The 19,729-nt window shown below is 49.4% G+C and overlaps 1 protein-coding gene across 1 annotated transcript in view; it reads left to right on the top strand.

Annotated features, from left to right (window-relative positions):
• Nucleotides 1–15,415, top strand: part of ZC3H3 (zinc finger CCCH-type containing 3) — a 268,495-nt gene extending 253,080 nt beyond the window's left edge. Inside the window, exon 12 of the mRNA XM_083449010.1 lies at nucleotides 14,488–15,415. Within this exon, the coding sequence (XP_083305136.1) occupies nucleotides 14,488–14,519 (32 nt within the window). The 3' untranslated portion in view covers nucleotides 14,520–15,415. The remainder of the gene's footprint in view (nucleotides 1–14,487) is intronic.
• The last annotated feature ends 4,314 nt before the right edge of the window (nucleotides 15,416–19,729 follow it).

The raw sequence follows: 19,729 nt of genomic DNA, 5'->3' as shown, positions 1-19,729 counted from the left end.
ACTCTGTGAGGTGAGTGGGGCTGAGAGACTTCAGAGAAGTGTGACTGGCCCAAGGTCACCCAGTAGCTGCATGTGGAGGAGCGGAGATGCGAACCCGGTTCCCCAGATTACAAGACTACCGCTCTTAACCACTACACCACACTGGCTCTCCACACTGTGCATGGGAGTGGGAAAGGTTAAACTATCCTTCCTCAACTGGATCAGGCCAGGGGCCCGTCTAGTCCAGCCTCCTGTTCTCACAGTGGCCAACCAGATACCTGTGGGAAACCTGCAAGAAAAATCTGAGCACAGAGCCCTCTCCCCTCCTGTGCCTTCCGGCAACTTGCAGTCCTTCTCCTCCTCCTCTGTGTCCTGCTATGACCTCCAAGAATAACCTAGGATCCCCTCTGAGTTGTTTTAAGTGATGCATCATCTCTGAGCAACAACGTCACGTGGGGAGACATTCTTGGTGGCTGTTTTCACACACGCAAGCACTCTCCCCCCCCCCCTTTCACCCCGAGTTTAATCAAGGCCTAAATGTGAGTATCTTCCAGAGGCAACGTGAAATATTTGGGCATGCACTTACCAGCTAGGGATAAGTCGTTTTAGTAGCATTTCCAAGAAGTGCGTTTATCAGCTCTTTGGGCAATCGTTTTTCAGCTTTGAATTCACCGTTGTAAAGTCATCTCCTTCACCCAGGACTGTGTGCAAATGGTGAACTGTTGCCTAATTAAATAGACAAAATGAGGGATTTTTCAGTCACCTGGAGGCAAGCTAAACAAGCAAGATTTAAAGAAAAAAAATCTCCGGAGTGCTTTAAAGAAAAAGGAACGCCACATTTTGTTTTTGAAGGTTGGTCTCTGTATCTGATTCATTCTGCATAGAGCGTGATACAAATAAAACAAGAGCAATGCACAGTTTAGGTTTCTGAACTGTGAGGGATGTTTGGATTGTGGACTTGGGCAGCTCAGGATTTGACCTTCCAGTCTGCTTTGGAGCGGTGGCTGGATTTGGGCTCTTTCAGCGAGGAGATTCTCCTTCCATTTTCAAATATCCCTCAGACCTGGGCAGTTGCTGTCTTTCTTTGGTGAGTCCCGGTAAGCCCTCCCCACGAAAGAAGAGCTCCAATTGATGTCTCTAAAGCAGCCTTCCCTCACCTGGCACCCTCCAGACATTTTGGAAAATAAAAACAGCATCCAGTCTTCACAGATGCCTCTTTTGGGAAACCTGCAAACAGGATTCGAGCAAAATCCTCCTGTGGTTTCCAGCAACAGGTGATCTGAAACAATTTTTTGTTCCTTAATGAATTTTTTAAAATGCATTAATTATTATTTTTTACAAAAGACATCCAAGTTTGTAGGAGCTATGTGAAGAAGGCCTTCCTTCTTTCTGTCCTGACTCCCAGCATTCAGCTTTCTAGGATGTCCGCAAGATCTAGTGTTCTGGGAGAGGCGGGAAAACTTTTCTCTTTCCACTATCTCCATGCCATGATGAATTTTCTAAGCTTCTATCATGTTTCCTCTTGCTCGCCTTGTCTCTGAGCTAAAAAGTTTTTGTTATTGTGGCATCGTGTATTTTGTGTTTCTATACAGTGGTACCTCTGGATGCGAACGGGATCCATTCCGGAGCCCCGTTCACATCCACGTGTCCAGAGGAGGGCAACCAAAATGGTCAAAGGCCTGGAAACGATGCCTTATGAGGAACGGCTAAGGGAGCTGGGCATGTTTAGCCTGGAGAAGAGGAGGTTAAGGGGTGATATGATAGCCATGTTCAAATATATAAAAGGATGTCACATAGAGGAGGGAGAAAGGTTGTTTTCTGCTGCTCCAGAGAAGCGGACACGGAGCAATGGATCCAAACTACAAGAAAGAAGATTCCACCTAAACATTAGGAAGAACTTCCTGACAGTAAGAGCTGTTTGACAGTGGAATTTGCTGCCAAGGAGTGTGGTGGAGTCTCCTTCTTTGGAGGTCTTTAAGCAGAGGCTTGACAACCAGATGTCAGGAGTGCTCTGATGGTGTTTCCTGCTTGGCAGGGGGTTGGACTCGATGACCCTTGTGGTCTCTTCCAACTCTATGATTCTATGATTCTATGCAACCCGATTCTATGCGCAGGTTGCGATCTGCCACTTCCACGCATGCACGTGACTTCATTTTAAGCGCATGTGCAAGCGGCGAGACCCGGAAGTAATGCGCTCCGTTACTTCCGGGTCACTGCGGAGCGCAACCTGAAAATGCTCAACCTGAAGCTTTTTAACCCGAGGTGTGACTGTACCGTCAACCGCCCCTTGATCTTCCAAGGAAGATTGGTATATAAATTTAATGAATAATAGTAAACTATTGGGAGACGGGTGGCGCTGTGGGTTAAACCACAGAGCCTAGGACTTGCCTATCAGAAGGTCGGCGGTTCGAATCCCGGTGACCAAGCTGCAGCGCTCTGCCAGAAGGGATTTGCCAGAAGCGGCTTAGTCATGCTGGCCACATGACCCGGAAGCTATACGCCGGCTCCCTTGGCCAATAAAGCGAGATGAGCACCGCAGCCCCAGAGCTGGTCATGACTGGACCTAATGGCCAGCATGACTAAGCCGCTTCTGGCGAACCAGAGCAGTGCACGGAAACGCTGTTTACCTTCTCGCCGGAGCAGTACCTATTTATCTACTTGCACTTTGACGTGCTTTCTAACTGCTAGGTGGGCAGGAGCAGGGACCGAGCAACGGGAGCTCACCCCGTCACGGGGATTCGAACTGCCGACCTTCTGATCGGCAAGTTCTAGGCCCTGTGGTTTAACCCACAGCACCACCTGCGTCCCTTTTGAGACTCCTTAGGGTAGTGATAAAGTGGGATATCAAGTCCAAACTCCTCTTCTTCTGAGGGGTTGCCACATTGGGGAAGCCTGCCCTATGGAGAGCTGTTTGTTGAAGAACAGAAGCCAGCCATTTCGGCAGAGCGCTGCAGCTTGGTTTCTGCTTCTTGGACCCGACAGCACCTTCATTCTTAAGCCCGGCTTGTCCGCCCGCCGCTCAGGCCCAGGAAAAATGTGTGTTGGTTTTCATGAAAAGCACGAGAGCATCTTGGAAGCACAAATTCTCTCGCTGGCGTGATAAGCTCAGCAGAAGCGACTCGGGTTTCCGCCGCAGCGGCTGGCTCCTGCTCTCCTTCCCAGCCTCGCAGTCTCCTTTGCTCGAAGCTGTTCAATCATCATAATGAAAAAGGGGCTTCTTAGCGGAGCTTTCACTAACTAGAAATTATATACCTGGTTCCCGGAAGATAGATTGTGCCGCTCCTGAGATACGGAGGGTGGCAGGAACAAGTGAGTGACTGCGTCGTCTGCCACCAAGATGGATCGCACAATTTGAACGATCTACCAGGAACTTTAACCGAGGGGCTTGCGGGCGGGCGGGCGGGCAGGCGGGGGCTTGTTGTAGTTTCTGCAGGGACGCTGCCTTCCAAGAGGTAGGCCAGAGGTATAGTCCTTTCCTCTTGCTCAGCGCGATGCAGGATATTTATCGGGCCACCCAAGAATGAACCCCCCCCCCCATATCTGCAAAACTCTTTGATAAATGGCAGCAAACCTCGAAGCCTGTTCATTGAAGCGGCACCAGGCTTCTGCTTTCTGGATATTCCTTCATTTGCTGTCCTCGTGTTTTATAATGAATGGTGTTGCATTTCAAAATGATTACTCATTCAGATTAGTCTTCCTTTTTTTTGCATATCCTGTATTGATTCTGAGACCATTAATACTCGGTGGGTCTCTTCGCTGAAATTGGGAGATTTCCCTGGCCCTCCTCCCATTCTCCAAAGAGACGCTGCATTTAAAACCCCACAGGGGGCTTGACCAAGTCGCTGCCTTGGCCCCCCGTTCCTCACCTGCAACAAACAGAAAGATGCTGGCCCACGTTGCAGGGTTATCGTGGGGACAGAGCCCTGCACCGGGTTCAATACGCTGCAGTTACATCAAAGTCATTCCAACCCCGTCTGCGTCTTTAGTCCTGGTGTTGAGACAGGGAGAAGAACCTTTCTCTGTCCATTTCTCCAAGCCACAAATAGTTTTATAAACTCCTATTATGTCACCTCTTATTCAAATCATAGAATCATAGAGTTGGAAGAGACCACAAGGGCCATCGAGTCCAACCCCCTGCCAAGCAGGAAACACCATCAGAGCACTCCTGAGATATGGTTGTCAAGCCTCTGCTTCAAGACCTCCAAAGAAGGAGACTCCACCACACTCCTTGGCAGCAAATTCCATTGTCGAACAGCTCTTACTGTCAGGAAGTTCTTCCTAATGTTTAGGTGGAATCTTCTTTCTTGTAGTTTGGATCCATTGCTCCGTGTCCGCTTCTCTGGAGCAGCAGAAAACAACCTTTCTCCCTCCTCTATGTGACATCCTTTTATATATTGGAACATGGCTATCATATCACCCCTTAACCTCCTCTTCTCCAGGCTAAACATGCCCAGCTCCCTTAGCCGTTCCTCATAAGGCATCGTTTCCAGGCCTTTGACCATTTTGGTTGCCCTCCCCTGGACACGTTCCAGTTCCATTCACCTTTTCTCTAAGCTAAAAGGTTCCCCAATGCCGTATCCTTTCCTCTTAGGGGCATCTCTCCATCCCCTTGATCTTTTCGGTGGCCCTTTTCTGAACCTTTCCCAACTCTGCAGTATCCTTTTTGAGGCAAGGTGACCAGAACGTTTAAAGGCCTCTGCTTAAAGGGTCCTTCTGCCTTTCTGCAGGAAGGGAGGTCCAGAACGGTGGGCCCACCACCAAGAAGACTCTGCTGTCCCTGTGCTCGCCAACCTAGTTGGCCATCCTTGTGGGACTCTGCTCGATCTCAATTAGGGCTGCCATATTTCAAAAAGTGAAAAATCTGGACACAAAAGTTGTGTTTTCTTTTAGTTGTTGAGATTTTTTTGCATATCTTTAATGCAGATTCCGTGAAATTCACTAAAATAAACACTTCCGATTTCTACCTAGACACTGCTTCCAACTACAGTCATACCTCAGGTTACAGCCGCTTCAGGTTGCGTTTTTTTTGGGTTACGGACCACTGAAACCCGGAATGGGTTACTTCCGGATTTTGGCGGCCGCGCATGCACAGAAGCGCCAAATCGCAACCCGTGCGTGCGCAGACATGCCGCTGCAGGTTGCAAACATGCGTCCCGCACAGATCACGTTCACAACCCGAGCGTCCACTGTACAGAATTCCAGCTATGTCCAGGAAATTCCAGGCGTATGGGAACACCTAAAATAGCTACGCCAGACTCTCTATTTTTTTTTTAATAATGTTTTATTAAGATTTTCCATGACATCACAAAAAGGAAAAAGAAAAAAGAAAAATACAAAAATAAAAACAATTAAAAACAATTAAAAACAGTTCAATCTTTCATAACATATCTTGCATTTGCTTGTTTCCTGGACCTCCCCACACCTCCCCTCTTTGTATTCCAGTTCAATTTATTTGTTCAGCAAATCCTTCCCCTCTTTACCTTTATCCTTATCTTGATATATTATCACTTTAACTTTTCATCTGTTAACATTCCATTTTTGCATATTCCTTCATAACATTGTTACTAAAAACCCCTTAACCTCAATCCAACATCATTCTAACATTCATTAATTTTGCAATATTTCTGTAAATAGTCTTTGAATTTCTTCCAATCTTCTTCCACCAACTCTTCTCCCTGGTCTCGGATTCTGCTGGTCATTTCCGCCAATTCCATATAGTCCATCACCTTCATCTGCCATTCTTCCAGAGTGGGTAGTTCTTGTGTCTTCCAATACTTCGCAATGAGTATTCTTGCTGCTGTTGTAGCATACATAAAGAAAGTTCTGTCCTTCTTTGACACCAATTGGCCAACCATGCCCAGGAGAAAGCCCTCTGGTTTCTTAGCTACGCCAGACTCTCTAGGCCAGGGGAAGCCTTAAGGCCCGCTTCTCCCCATATGAACCTACCCGGACTCTGTGGTCATCATCCCAGGCCCTTCTTCATATGCCTCCTCCTCGAGAGGTCCGGAGGGTGGCAACACAAGAACGGGGCCTTTTCTGCAGTGGCCCCCCATCTGTGGAATGCTCTCCCCAGGGAAGCTCACCTGCCGCCTTCATTATACCAGACCCTCCAAGTGCCCCTCTTTTCCAGGGACAGTCCTGGATTTACAGAAGCTGCCCTGGTTTCTGATTTGATCTTGTTCCATTTTTCATTCAGATGTCCCTATTTTCATCTGAGAAATGATGGAGAGTATGGAGTGGTCCAACCCCCGAGCCATCTGAAAGCAGCCCTGTATAGGGAAGGTTTTTAATGTTTTATTATGTTCTTATATACGTTGGAAGCCGCTCAGAGTGGCTGGGGCAACCCAGTCAGGTGGGCAGGATATGAATAGTAAAATTATTGTTATGGAATAGGATGTCCCTATTTTCACTGGAGAAATGTTGGAGGGTATGTCATAGGCGAAAACGTTCCTCTTTGACCACCAGGCCTTTGGCTGAGTAACATCCTATCTTTTTTTCATACAAACCCAGTTTTGTTGACTTTTACACCACTGTTTCACACTGCATCTTTAAATGTGGCACTTAGAGGACATTTTATCAGAGCCTCCATTCCTTTTACAGTCTCAAGATGCAAGTCCAGAGCTGGGGTTATTGTGCTTTGCCGCTGATGGCAGGAATGGCCTGGGTTTTCTGTTTCCTTAAGTTCTTATTAGGGACCTCAGAAATTTAACGGATCCTCGCTCTCTCTCCTGTACCAACTTGTGCCTGCGAGCGTGCAAGAGTGCGTGTACTTGTGCGCGCGCACATCCACCTAAACATTAGGAAGAACTTCCTGACAGTAAGAGCTGTTTGACAGTGGAATTTGCTGCCAAGGAGTGTGGTGGAGTCTCCTTCTTTGGAGGTCTTTAAGCGGAGGCTTGACAACCATATGTCAGGAGTGCTCTGATGGTGTTTCCTGCTTGGCAGGGGGTTGGACTCGATGGCCCTTGTGGTCTCTTCCAACTCTATGATTCTATGATCTCACTGGTGACAAGAGTTGGGGAAAGCAGCCGTGATCCAAAGGGGGGTAGGGGTGGGTCAAGAGGGCCGAAGCGGAACCCAATTAATCTAAATCTGGTTAAAATTCCGGGCGTCCACCCTCCTCGTCTCGCGCACACGTTGCTTCCTTTTAGTACGTTTTTAAAATTCTCCCCTCTCTGTTTGCAATTCATAATTAAGTTCAGCCAGAACACAGATGAGAGTTTTTAGCTGTTTAATGTTCCAACAGGGCCTCTCGTCGTTCGGCCGGGGGGCGGGGAGACTCTGGGGTGGGGAAGTGACAGATTATTTTACAGTGTGCCTGTAAGAATTTCATAGCGCCTCGTAAATAAATAAATAAATAACATCACGCGCTCTCCCCCCCCCCACTCCGCGCCTGGATTTACGAGGAGCGCTGTCCTTCAGGGGATGGAAGAAACAATGCGATTAAACAGCCCTCTGCCACCAGCCCCCCCCCCGGGGGGGGGAGTGGGGCTGACATGAATGGCAACTAACTCCCTCTTCGCTCGCATCCCATGGCGGCACCCTCCCTCCCTCGCTCTCCAGCTTGTCTTCTTTTATCCGCACCGTCTTCGAGCATAAACGAAAAGCTGCCAATATTACGGCTCAGGAAATATCGCCGGTCTCGTCTCGCAGCTGTAAATCTCCCCCTCTTCTTTTTTTATTATTTATCTAAGGGTCCTCCCTGATGAAGGGGCAGTTGCGGGAGCGACCATGTTGCATATTTATCGTGCTGTGGAAGTCTGATCTGTAATGTTAGCCTCTGGAGGTACACCGTTAATAGAGGTGGTCCACAACGGAGAGCGCATCTCCGCGTGCTACTTCTGGGGCAACCTCCATCCTTTCCCCTTTCTGGCCAGTCCCTGCCTGCTCCCTGCACCCCTTTCTCTTCTCCCCGCTGAAAACTTACTCTTCTCCCCAGCAAGCAAAGCTCGGGCGAGTGTCACGGATGCAGTTTTCCCCCTCTGTCAACACTGCTTCGTAACTTCTTTTCTCCTCTGGCACTGGAAACAGGAACTTTGCAGCCCGTAGGATCCTCTGCATTCTCAGATTCACAGTATTGAAAGCAAAGTCATGTCTTGACACCCTGATACCATCCTGAGCTGCTTCTGCTGCTTTGACGATCCCTCGTAGCCGAGTAAGATTGTCTTCCATGAACACCGTCTTAACAGTGAGTCCGTAAGTGACTGTGGAGGCCAATTCTGGGTCCACACGTCCTTCCACAGTGGGGACATAGGTTTCTGGGTGGGAGTTGATCACGGTGAGGGCATAGCTGTCAACGTTTCCCTTTTTTAAAGGGAAATTCCCTTATTCCGAATAGGATTCCTCACAAGAAAAGGGAAAAGTTGGCAGCTATGGGTGAGGGCTTGCCAAGCGTGCCTTCCTCTTAGCACATTTCTCCCCTGCATCCTGAGTTCGAGTGTCTTCAAAGCCCACGACACCTTCGGTCAAGGCTGTTCTCCAACTGGAGCGCTCGCAGGCCAGTGTTTCCCAGTTGCCTGTGTTTATACTACATATTCTTAGATCTGCCTGCTGGATCAGGGCCATTGGCCCATCTAGTCCAGCATCCTGTTCTCACACTAGCCAACCGGAAGCCTTGGTTGGCTAGTGGTCTTGGTTGACCACAAACTTGACATGAGCCAACAGTGTGACGCGGCAGCTAAAAAAGCCAATGCAATTCTGGGTTGCATCAATAGGAGTATAGCATCTAGATCAAGGGAAGTAATAGTGCCACTGTATTCTTCTCTGGTCAGACCTCACCTGGAGTACTGTGTCCAGTTCTGGGCACCACAGTTCAAGAAGGACACTGACAAACTGGAACGTGTCCAGAGGAGGGCAACCAAAATGGTCAAAGGCCTGGAAACGATGCCTTATGAGGAACGGCTAAGGGAGCTGGGCATGTTTAGCCTGGAGAAGAGGAGGTTAAGGGGTGATATGATAGCCATGTTCAAATATATAAAAGGATGTCACATAGAGGAGGGAGAAAGGTTGTTTTCTGCTGCTCCAGAGAAGCGGACACGGAGCAATGGATCCAAACTACAAGAAAGAAGATTCCACCTAAACATTAGGAAGAACTTCCTGGCAGTAAGAGCTGTTTGACAGTGGAATGTGCTGCCAAGGAGTGTGGTGGAGTCTCCTTCTTTGGAGGTCTTTAGGCAGAGGCTTGACAACCATATGTCAGGAGTGCTCTGATGGTGTTTCCTGCTTGGCAGGGGGTTGGACTCGATGGCCCTTGTGGTCTCTTCCAACTCTATGATTCTATGATTCTAAGCCTGCAAGCCCTCTCCCCTCCTGCAGTTTCCAGCAAATTATATTCAGAACCATTGCTACCTCTGACCGCAGAGGCAGAGCACATCCATCGTGGCTGATAGCCATCAATCCTCCATAAATTTGTCTAAACCCCTTTCATAGGTATCCAAGTTGTTGGCCATCGCTGCCTCCTGTGGGAGGGAGTTCCAAGGATTAACTTTGCACTACACAAATAAGTCCTTTTTTCATCTGTCCTGAATCTTCCAACATGCAGCTTCATTGGATGCCCACGAGTCCTAATGTTACGAGAGAGGGAGCAAAAGTTTTCTCTCCCCTCTTCCTCCATGCTATGCATCATTTTATAACCAAGTTTCTCAGACTTAGCTCCCGGCTGTTGCTGGACTACAACTCCCACCATCCCTGACCACTCGTCCTGTCTAGCTAGGGGTGATGGGAGTGGTAGTCCGACAACAGCTGGAGACCCAAGATCATAGCTGTCAACTTACAGATTTGAAAATAAGGGACTGGCAGCCTCGAAAATAAGGGATCGGCAGCCAAAATAAGGGATTTTCTGGGCACAGGTATGTTCAACTTCTGAGCCCCTCCGAGCCAAAGGCAGAAAGCCCAGCCAGCAGCCAAACAAAGCCTCAAGCGGTGGTTCCCACAGCGCAGCAACCTGGCAAAGGGGATGCAGCAAGGGAAACCACCGTCACCTCTCCGCTGGGAAGCGCTGAGCAAAGGCGAGTCCCCAGCAACGCGGCCGATTTGATTGGCACAAGGCATGCAAGCTCCACCCCCCAGTCGTTCTTAGACTCCTTATTGGGTGAGCAACGCAGCCAAGCAACACAGTTGGAGCCTCCCTTCTCCCTGGCCAGCAGGGAGGGAGGGAGAGGAGCTGCTTCCTTTGAAACCCAGGAAATTTAAGGGACATCATCAATAAGGGACAGCAGCGGGACACGGCGCTGGGATAAGGGACTTTCCCGCCAAATAAGGGATGGTTGACAGCTATGCCCAAGATTGAGAAATACCATACCATGACACCTTGTCGTTGCCTTTTCTCCGAAGTAAAGATCATCCTGAATGCACAGTTGAAAGGTTGGCTGGAGGGTGCCCAGTGCATTAGTAACCCTGAGATGCCCAGTCTTTGCTTAAAGCCCTTGAAGACCATCTAGAACAGGCCTCCTCAACCTTGGCCTTCCAGATGTTTTGAGACTACAATTCCCAGCATCCCTGACCACTGTGGTTCTGCTAGCTAGGGATCATGGGAGTTGTAGGCAAAAAACATCTGGAGGGCTGGGGAAGCCCGATCTAGAAGGATCCCTGCTCTCCTCTTGACCTTGACGGATCTGCCGCCTCCTTGGTGCCTCTCGTGCCCCCACACGGCTGGGCACCCAGAGGTCTGCTCCCTGCTGCTGACTCCTTTTCCACGGCATTAGCCGGCGTCGCAGGTGACTAATGGCCAAGTCGGGGGCGACTGCCAGGCCTCCCACTGATGTATGGTTGTTATATTAAGGGTGGAAAGGTGCTAAATGAGCCCTCTTTATTTTACATAAATTAGCTCAAAAAGCCATGCATCAATGCCACCTCCACTTACAGCCCTGCCCAAAGTTTGTCTAACCAAGTTTTAAAAGGCGGGGAGGAGACTTTGCCACGTTCCTCATGCATCTTCGGTGGCGCTGCTGCAGGAGGGACCCGTGGTTTCTCAGCGGGGGAGCCCAGCGGGGTCCACGGGAAGAATCTCCGGCACGAAAGGCCTTTCCCAATATAAAGCCTAGATCCTTCTTGGAACCGACCCAGACCCTCAAAAGGCAGCATCATTCCATCAGGGGCCGTGACACCCGGGTTAAGTTCGGTGCTGGGGGGGGGGCGGCGCTGGAGATGGGTGTCCCTTGTTCTTTTCCAGGCAGCGGGGCCAGTTTGGAAACCTGAAGCCTTGCAACTTGGCAGGCAACGTAACGTAAAACCCGTCCCTGCTTCTCAGGCCTTAGAGACATCCATCAGTCCCTGATCTGAGCCGCTACAGGGGGCCAAGCTGGGTAGTCGCCCCCTCCTCAGATCGAGCCCCTTCCTCATTTATGATTTGCACACCCTCTGCACATCCCAGCTTCTGGTGCCTGTCAAAGAGAGAGAGAGAGATCATGTGAAACAGTGATCTGAAGGAAGGTTGCAGCGTTTGTGCCTTTTGCGTTTAGAGAAAAGGCAACATGATAGAAGTTTGCAAAACCGGACAGAGAAAGATTTTTCTTCCTCTCTCATAATACTAGAACTCGTGGACGTGGAAGGAAGCTGAATGTTGGAAAGTTCAGGACGGACGAAACAAAGTCCTTTTTCACGCAGCACATCGTTCAGCTGTGGAACTCCTTGCCACAGGAAGCAGGGATGGCCACCAATCTAGATGGACAAATTTATGGAGAAGAGGGCTTTCAATGGTTATTAGCCAGGATGGCTCCACAGCTGGAGGCAAAAACGCTTCTGAATGCCATTTGCTGGAAACCAGGGGAGGAAAGAGTTGCTTTCGTGCTGGGGAAACTCAGCCAGATGGGCGGGGTATAAATAATATATTATTATTATTATTATTTGCACCCCTAACAATTTTGCACCTGGGGCAACTGCCCCTGGACCCCTCCCCCCATGCCACTGAATTCTGTCTCTAAACCAGGAATGGGGACCTGTGGGTCTCTGGGTGTCACTAGACTACATCTCCATAATGCCTGGCGGTTGGCCATGCTGGCTGGGGGCTGAAGTCCAACGGGATCTGCACAGCCACGGCTGCCCCCTGCTCTAAATGCACCTTCAGAAGCAAGTGAGAACCACAGAATATTGTTTCTAACCCTCTTAGTCACTTACTCTGGACAACTGACGTCTGAAAGGATAGGCATGTGGCTTTTTAGTTCAGTATACCTGAAGGAACGTCTCCACCTCCATCGTTCTGCCCGGATACTGAGGTCCAGCTCTGAGGGCCTTCTGGCGGTTCCCTCCCTGCGAGAAGCCAAGTTACAGGGAACCAGGCAGAGGGCCTTCTTGGTGGTGGCACCTGCCCTGTGGAACACCCTCCCACCAAATCTCAAAGAGTTTTCTCAACATATCTGGTAACTGAGAAATTAAAGTTTTTTTAAAAGGTTTTGAATAAATTCTTAAGGTTTTCCCCTGTCCCCATCAGTTCATCAAATGCACAAAGCACATTTTGAAATTCTAAGTGTGATAAGTTTTGCCCGGAGTCAGTATTTTCAGCGGGATTCTTAAATGTATTGTTTACTTCTGTTCCTACATTCTTATCCTGCTGTTTCTCCAAGGAAGTCAGGGCAATGTGTTTCCCTCCATCCCCATTTTATCCTCCCAGGAGCCCTGAGAGGTAGGTCAGGCAGAGGGAGAAAGAGAAAGAGGCTGCAGGCTGCTGAATGGGTTTCACAACTAAGCCGGGATTCGAACCCAGGTCTGGCCCTCTGCCCACAAAGTCGCTTCCCTGAGCAGCCCCTCCGTCAGCCTGAAAGTTTCCCCGCCTCTCCTGGCTTGTTAAGACCCGTCATCCTCTTCCCTGGGACGCTGCTTTTTCCAGTTCTAGCGTTTTGCATTTTGTCATCCTGAGCAGCTTGACCTTGTCAGCAAACCTGAGCCCTTCGCGCATCCATCCTGCTAATTCTCCCTGCCGCTTAATGTGCGTGGAGCCAGGAGCGTTGGAGTCTTTGAAAGTGAATCGCTCCTTCTCCGCAGGGCTTAAGGTGCTCTGATTTCCAGTGACGAGAATTGCAGAATTGCAGAGTTGGGACCCCAAGGGTCATCTAGTCCAACCCCCTTACATGCAGGAACCTTTTGCCCAACATGGGACGCGAACCCACGACCCTGAGAGTAAGAGTCTCATGCTCTACCCACTGAGCTCTCCTGCCAGTGCAAACGACGTTGAACTGGATGGAGTTCCCCGCATGGAGTTCCCCGTTCACTATAGCTCTGGGGAAGGGTAATGGCAATGACAGTGGGCACCAGGTTTCCTTCCTGAGTTAAAAAAATAAGCCCCCTTTTATTAGAACCTAAAACCCTTCCTCCCTTTTCTCCAAAACGCTGCACCCTATCCTCCAAGGGCAGTTGACCCATCCTCCCTCTGGTTGCCCTTCTCCCAACCTTTTCCAAAGGTAAAGGTAAAGGGACCCCTGACCGTTAGGGCCAGTCGTGGCCGACTCTGGGGTTGCAGCGCTCATCTCGCTTTCTTGGCCGAGGGAGCCGGCGTACAGCTTCCGGGTCATGTGGCCAGCAGGACTAAGCCGCTTCTGGTGAACCAGAGCAGCGCACGGAAACGCCGTTTACCTTCCCACTGGAGTGGTACCTATTTATCTACTTGCACTTTGACATGCTTTCGAACTGCTAGGTTGGCGGGAGCAGGGACCGAGCAACGGGAGCTCACCCCATCGCGGGGATTCGAACTGCTGACCTTCTGATTGGCAAGTCCTAGGCTCTGTGGTTTAACCCACAGCGCCACCCGCGTCCCAGCGTTTCCAGCGGTACAATGTCCTTTTTCGAGGTTAGGCAGCCAGAGCTGTCCCTGGGACACCCTCGCTTTCTCAAGAGCTTTGCAGATGCATCAGCGCACCTGCCTCGCTGTGGACTAGCAGCCCAGTGGTCTTGGTAGCTGTGGCAAAGGGTGTGCGTGTCAGGATTTGACAGATGAGAATTGGGCTTGTACAGAATGGATGGCAAGCAGGCGAGGTGCAACATCAGGGCAACCATTGCTCAGGTCAGGCAGCATTTTCAGGGTGAGAAAGATCAAGCGATCTGATCTATTTCCCAAATGCCAAGAGGGGTGTGTGTCCTTCTCGCTTTTGGTTTATTTCTGAAAATATTTCTGTGCCGCTGTTTCATAAATATATATATATATCCAAGGGGTTTGCAGCACTAAAAACTTTAAAACATACAGTAAAACAATTAAAAAGTTTAAAAATCAATATCACTTACTCATTGTGGAAGGATGCATTCTTAATTGCACGCATAGGACTGGAGGAATCAAAAGGTTTTCAATTTAAAAGTTGGCGCAGTGGGTGCCTGCTGAATCTCCAGTGGCAGAGAGTTCCACGGGACAGAGCCGATGACACCGGAGGCTCAGTTTCTCATTGTTGTCAAACGAGACTCCCCAACTCAAAAAAATGACCAGCGATGCGCCTGCAAATGATATCAGCGATTGGGTTGTAAGAGTTCAGGCCTCTTTTCCTTTTGATAACAAAAAACTCTCTCTTTTCTTTTCTTTTCTCCCAGGGAAGCCTTTGCAGATCAAGCCCAGGTTGTGAGGACGGCAACACCTTTGAGCAGAAATCTGCGCAGCGGATGACGCCTCAGCCACACACGCCTCAGGGATTCGAAGCCACCCTGGCGACTAACTCAGGAAGACACGGCACCGAGACAGACAGGCAAAGGCTCGGCTGGATTTGCCCAGAGGGACTGCCCGCTTGTTTTATGTGAGAAGTGGGGTCTGTGTCATGAAGGCTACCCCAGTCTCCCGCACAGCCCAGGAGCGCAGCTTTGTGGTTTTATTTTTTTCCCAATAAAGGAGCTTTTCCCTTTCAGACTTTCACCAGCTCCTAATTCAGCTCCGCTGGCCTGCACTGCAGGGGGAGCGTCATCTAGAAACGTCTGCCTGGGTCCCAGGCTCAGCGCGGCTGTGCTGGCTTCACCTGGAAGCAGGGAGACAGACCAGGTAGAAACCTAAGATATAGATCTGCACCCCAGTCCCTATGAAACTTTGCCACCTCAAGCTTGGACCACGTGGCCAGTGTGGTTTTCCCAAGGGTGCCAAAATGCAGAGCTAAGGGAGATGGTTGCTGATAGATGGCTCTGGCGTTTCAAAGCCAATTTGGGGATTGTTGGTTGAGGGGCTTGAATCTCATGCCTGACTTTGTCCCGAGAAAGGTGAAGTTCCTGCAAACTTTGGAGACACGAGGGCAGAGAACAGTTTCTTTTTCTTTCCTGAGCAGAATTTTCTTTGAGGGGAAAGAACCCAGATTCTTTGCAAAGTCATTTCTTTGATAGTCGGAGGCCAGATTTGGGTCTCAAAGCGATTTGTAAAACCAGCTTGCCTGGGTGCTTTTATTATGCAAAAAAAAAAACACACACAAAACAACCAGAAGCAAAACATTTATATTTGTAGAGGCGTGTTGTGAAGTTCTATACAGGTCTTTGTTGTGAATGAGAGTCTCGTGTTTTCTCTGGGCGTGGGGGGAAATCACAGGGTTTTGGGGGGTCCTTTCTCCAGACCAACATACTCAACCGATTTCCCTCTTTGGGTGGAAATTCTGGGGGAAGATCTCGTGCAGGAAGAGAGCCGTTGCAGTGCATAAACAGATTCCTCCCTTCCTCTCCCAGCCCAGCTTTGTATGTGTGACCCAGTTGGACGGAGGATCGGGGCCCTACTCCCTTTTCAAATGAATCATAAAGCCATTCGAGTGAACTGATACCAAGCCAGTCTTTGCCTGAAACATACAGTGGGGTCGAAGGTTTCACAGTGACCCTTCTTCTCCCTGGAACTAATCTGGGGGCTGTGCCTGGTGAGATCCGGGCCAATGGCTCATTGCCCATTTTTGTGGGGGGGACCTCCAATATTTTGAGCACCCTCTAGGCTGAAATGCATCCTGCTTCTTTCTGCTCTTTCTGCATCTGTCTGCTCCTCCATCAGGTAGTGTGCAATGCAATAAGCCTGTCTTGCTTTCCTTGGGAAGGGATTTTTTTTGGCAAGGAATCTCCCCGGCTGCCACCACAACCTGGGATGCCAAACACCTTTTACTCATGGTGAGCACAGGAAACTCGCCTCATGGCCTGGGCAGACCATGCTTGATCCTGCAACAGACTCTGCCTATCAAATGGGCCATGATGGGCTAACCTTTGCCTGGAACGAGTGTGTGTGTGTGTGTGTGTGTGTGTGAGAGAGAGAGAGAGAGAGAGAGAGAGAAGTCTGGTCCCTCCTCTATGTGACATCCTTTTATATATTTGAACATGACAGCCATGTTCAAATATATAAAAGGATGTCACCTAGAGGAGGGAGAAAGGTTGTTTTCTGCTGCCCCAGAGAAGCGGACACGGAGCAATGGATCCAAACTACAAGAAAGAAGATTCCACCTAAACATTAGGAAGAACTTCCTGACAGTAAGAGCTGTTTGACAGTGGAATTTGCTGCCAAGGAGTGTGGTGGAGTCTCCTTCTTTGGAGGTCTTTAAGCAGAGGCTTGACAACCATATGTCAGGAGTGGTCTGATGGTGGTTCCTGCTTGGCAGGGGGTTGGACTCGATGGCCCTTGTGGTCTCTTCCAACTCTATGATTCTATGATTCTACAAGGATTCCCAGTCTCCGGATCTTGAAATAACAAGAGTTCGCATCTGATAGGGAGCACTTTGAGGACCTCTTAGTCTGAAAAAGTGACGTGGCGTTGCTGTATCCGTCAATGGTTTGGAGTTGGTCGCAGTCGCAGCAGAGGTCTTCTGGATTCTGTCGGTGTCATAGCGCAGGTTGCTATGTAGTCCCGCTGCAGAAGGTGACCCAGAAACTGCAACTAATCCAGAATGCGGCAGCTAGACTGGTGACTGGGATCAGCTGCCAAGACCATATAACACCGGTCTTGAAAGACTTACATTGGCTCCCAGTATGTTTCCGAGCACAATTCAAAGTGTTGTTGCTGACCTTGAAAGCCCTAAATGGCCTCGGCCCAGTAGACCTGAAGGAGCGTCTCCACCCCCATCGTCCAGCCCAGACACTGAGGTCCAGCGCCGAGGGCCTTCTGGTGGTTCCCTTGCTGTGAGAAGTGAGGTTACAGGGAAACGGGCAGAGGGCCTTCTTGGTAGTGGCACCTGCCCTGTGGAACGCCCTCCCACCAGATGTCAAAGAGAACAACAACTACGAGACTTTTAGAAAACATCTGAAAGCAGCCCTGTTTAGAGAAGCTTTTTAATGTTTGATGCATTACGGTATTTTAATATTTTGTTGGAAACCGCCCAGAGTAGCTGGGGAAGCCCAGCCAGATGGGCATGGTATAAATATATTATTATTATTATTATTATTATTATTGCCAGCTCCCGGGGCCGAGTGGATGTGGAGTGGGAGGGAAACAGACAGAGTACGCACACACATTGAGCTGCCCAACAGTGTCCGTGTCACCCAGGAGATTGCAGCCACGGAGATAAGGTCACTTCCTGGTTCGCATGGAGAAGCCGCTTTCAACAGAGCCCAGCAATGAAAACACACAGCTGTATTGAGGCAGCACCGGGTGTTGACATTTTGCACCCCTAACAAATTTGCACCTGGGGCAACTGCCCCTGTGCCTCTCTTCCCTCGCTCTGTGCCACTGGATTCTGTCTGTAAATCAGGAATGGGGACCTGTGGGTCTCCTGGTGTCACTAGACTCCATCTCCCACAATGCCCGGTGGTTGGCCATGCTGGCTGGGGGATGAAGTCCAACGGTATCTGCACAGCCACGCCTGCCCCCTCCCTGCTCCGAAGACACTTTCAGAAGCAAGTAAGAACCACAGAACCCAGAAATGATACCATTTCTGAACCCTTTTAGTCACTTGCTACTAAACTACTAAACTACTTTTAGTCACTTGTGTTCATTTTATCAAAGAGAGAGAGATCACGTGAAACATTGACCTGAAGAAGCGTTTGTGACTTTTTAGTTTAGAGAAGAGGTGAGCAACATGATAGAAGTTTATAAAATTATACACGGCACGGAGAAAGGAGACAGAGAAACATTTTTCTTCCTCATAATACTATAACTCATAGAAGCTGAATGTTGGAAAGTTCAGGAAAGGAAGTCCTTCTTCATGCAGTACATTGTTCATCTGTGGAACTCACTGCCACAAGAGGCAGGGATGGTCATCAACCTCAAAGGGGAAATTTGTGGAGAAGAGGGCTATCAATGGTCACTAGCCGGGATAGCTGTTCTCTGGCTCCACAGCTGGAGGCAGAAATGCTTCTGAATACCAGTTGCTGGAACCCACCAGAGGGGAGAGTTGCTTTTGTTCTTATTTTCTTCTTGCGGTTCTTCCAACCACTGTGGGAGCAGGAGGCTGGACTAGATGGGCCATGGGCTTGATCCAACAGGGCTGCTCTTAGATAATAATAATAATAATAATAATAATAATAATAATAATAATAATAATAATTTATTTGTACCCCACCCTTCCTGGTTCAGGAAACCGGGCTCAGGGCGGCTAACAACAAAATTAAAACACTCAATTGATGCTACAAAAAAACACACACTAGCATAAAATACGGTATAAAACGTGAATAACAATAAAATCAAAAATCAGTTTAGGGGGGAAATCCATCCAATAAACATTAGATGATCCCCAGGGCTAGCTGGCTAAATTAGTCCCACTTGGGCCAGTGAGGGGACCAGGGGAGAATTAGCTGTGGGATCCCAGAGCGCAGAATCTTCATTAAAAGGGGAGGAAGGGGAATAAAAGATCAGGCTATGTTCAAATTGAAGGCCAGGCAGAATAGCTCTGTCTTACAGGCCCTGTGGAAGGAGGTTAAATCCTGTAGGGCCCTGGTCTCATGGGACAGAGCATCCCACCAGGTCGGAGCCATCACTGAGAAGGCCCTGGCCCTGGTGGAGGATAGTCTGACTACGGGACCTCTAAACAGTGGTTATTCATGGACCTTAAGGTCCTCTGCGGTGCAGACCAGGAGAGGCGGTCCCGTAATGTTCATTATATCAGAGAGAGAGAGAGAGAGAGAGAAAGAGAGGCAGAGAGAGAGAGAGAGAGAGAACGATAATGCGCTAAACACACACTTGGAAACAAGTGAGAACCAGAGAACTTCCAGAGCTTGAACGGTCAGGAATTCTTTAGCTATGATTTGATGGCCCTTGTGGGTCCCTTCCAACTTCATTCTATGATTCTGTGAACCTGCTCTGTACCTATAAAAAGCCATGCCTGGACCCATCCCAAGGGCCTCCTCTCTCTATGGGACACGTTGGCCACCCCTTCCTTTAACTGGCACCCTTGCGGCAAGCGTCGAAACGCCCTCCCATCCCCGGCTGGTGAAGCAGCCTGGCTCATCTCTGCCAAGCAGCAAGCTAATAGATGGATAGGGAGGAGGGCTGCAATCTGCCTTGCTTGGCACTTCCTGGCCCAACGTCAATCCAGGTGGGGGTGGGGGTGGAGCAGCGAGGGGGCCATTAACCATCACCCCCTTTGATTGGGCCGCTTTTATTACCCTCTCTCTGTTTCTCTGTCTCTGTGATTTAGCGCTCCCCGCAAGAGCCCAGGATTGCTGGCCAGACAGCTCTGCTGCGAGGAGAACAGGGGCAAACTTTTCTGCAGTTCTCTGAAACTTCCTCCTCCTGGAGCCGTATTCGGAATAGCCGATTTGCACGACCCACTCAGGAAGATAATGGCAGCAGGGCGAAATTCGAAACGGCAAGAAATAATTGTGCCCTAGGAAATTCCACCAAATCCCCAGGGCTCCCACTTTAGGCCACTAGAACCCCATGCAAAGCCTTCTGCTCTTT

The sequence above is a fragment of the Podarcis tiliguerta genome, assembly GCF_965153285.1.
Source record: "Podarcis tiliguerta genome assembly, chromosome: 7".
Lineage (NCBI taxonomy): Eukaryota > Metazoa > Chordata > Lepidosauria > Squamata > Lacertidae > Podarcis > Podarcis tiliguerta.
Note: the sequence above shows the minus strand (reverse complement) of the source record. Positions and strands in the feature narration are given on the sequence as shown.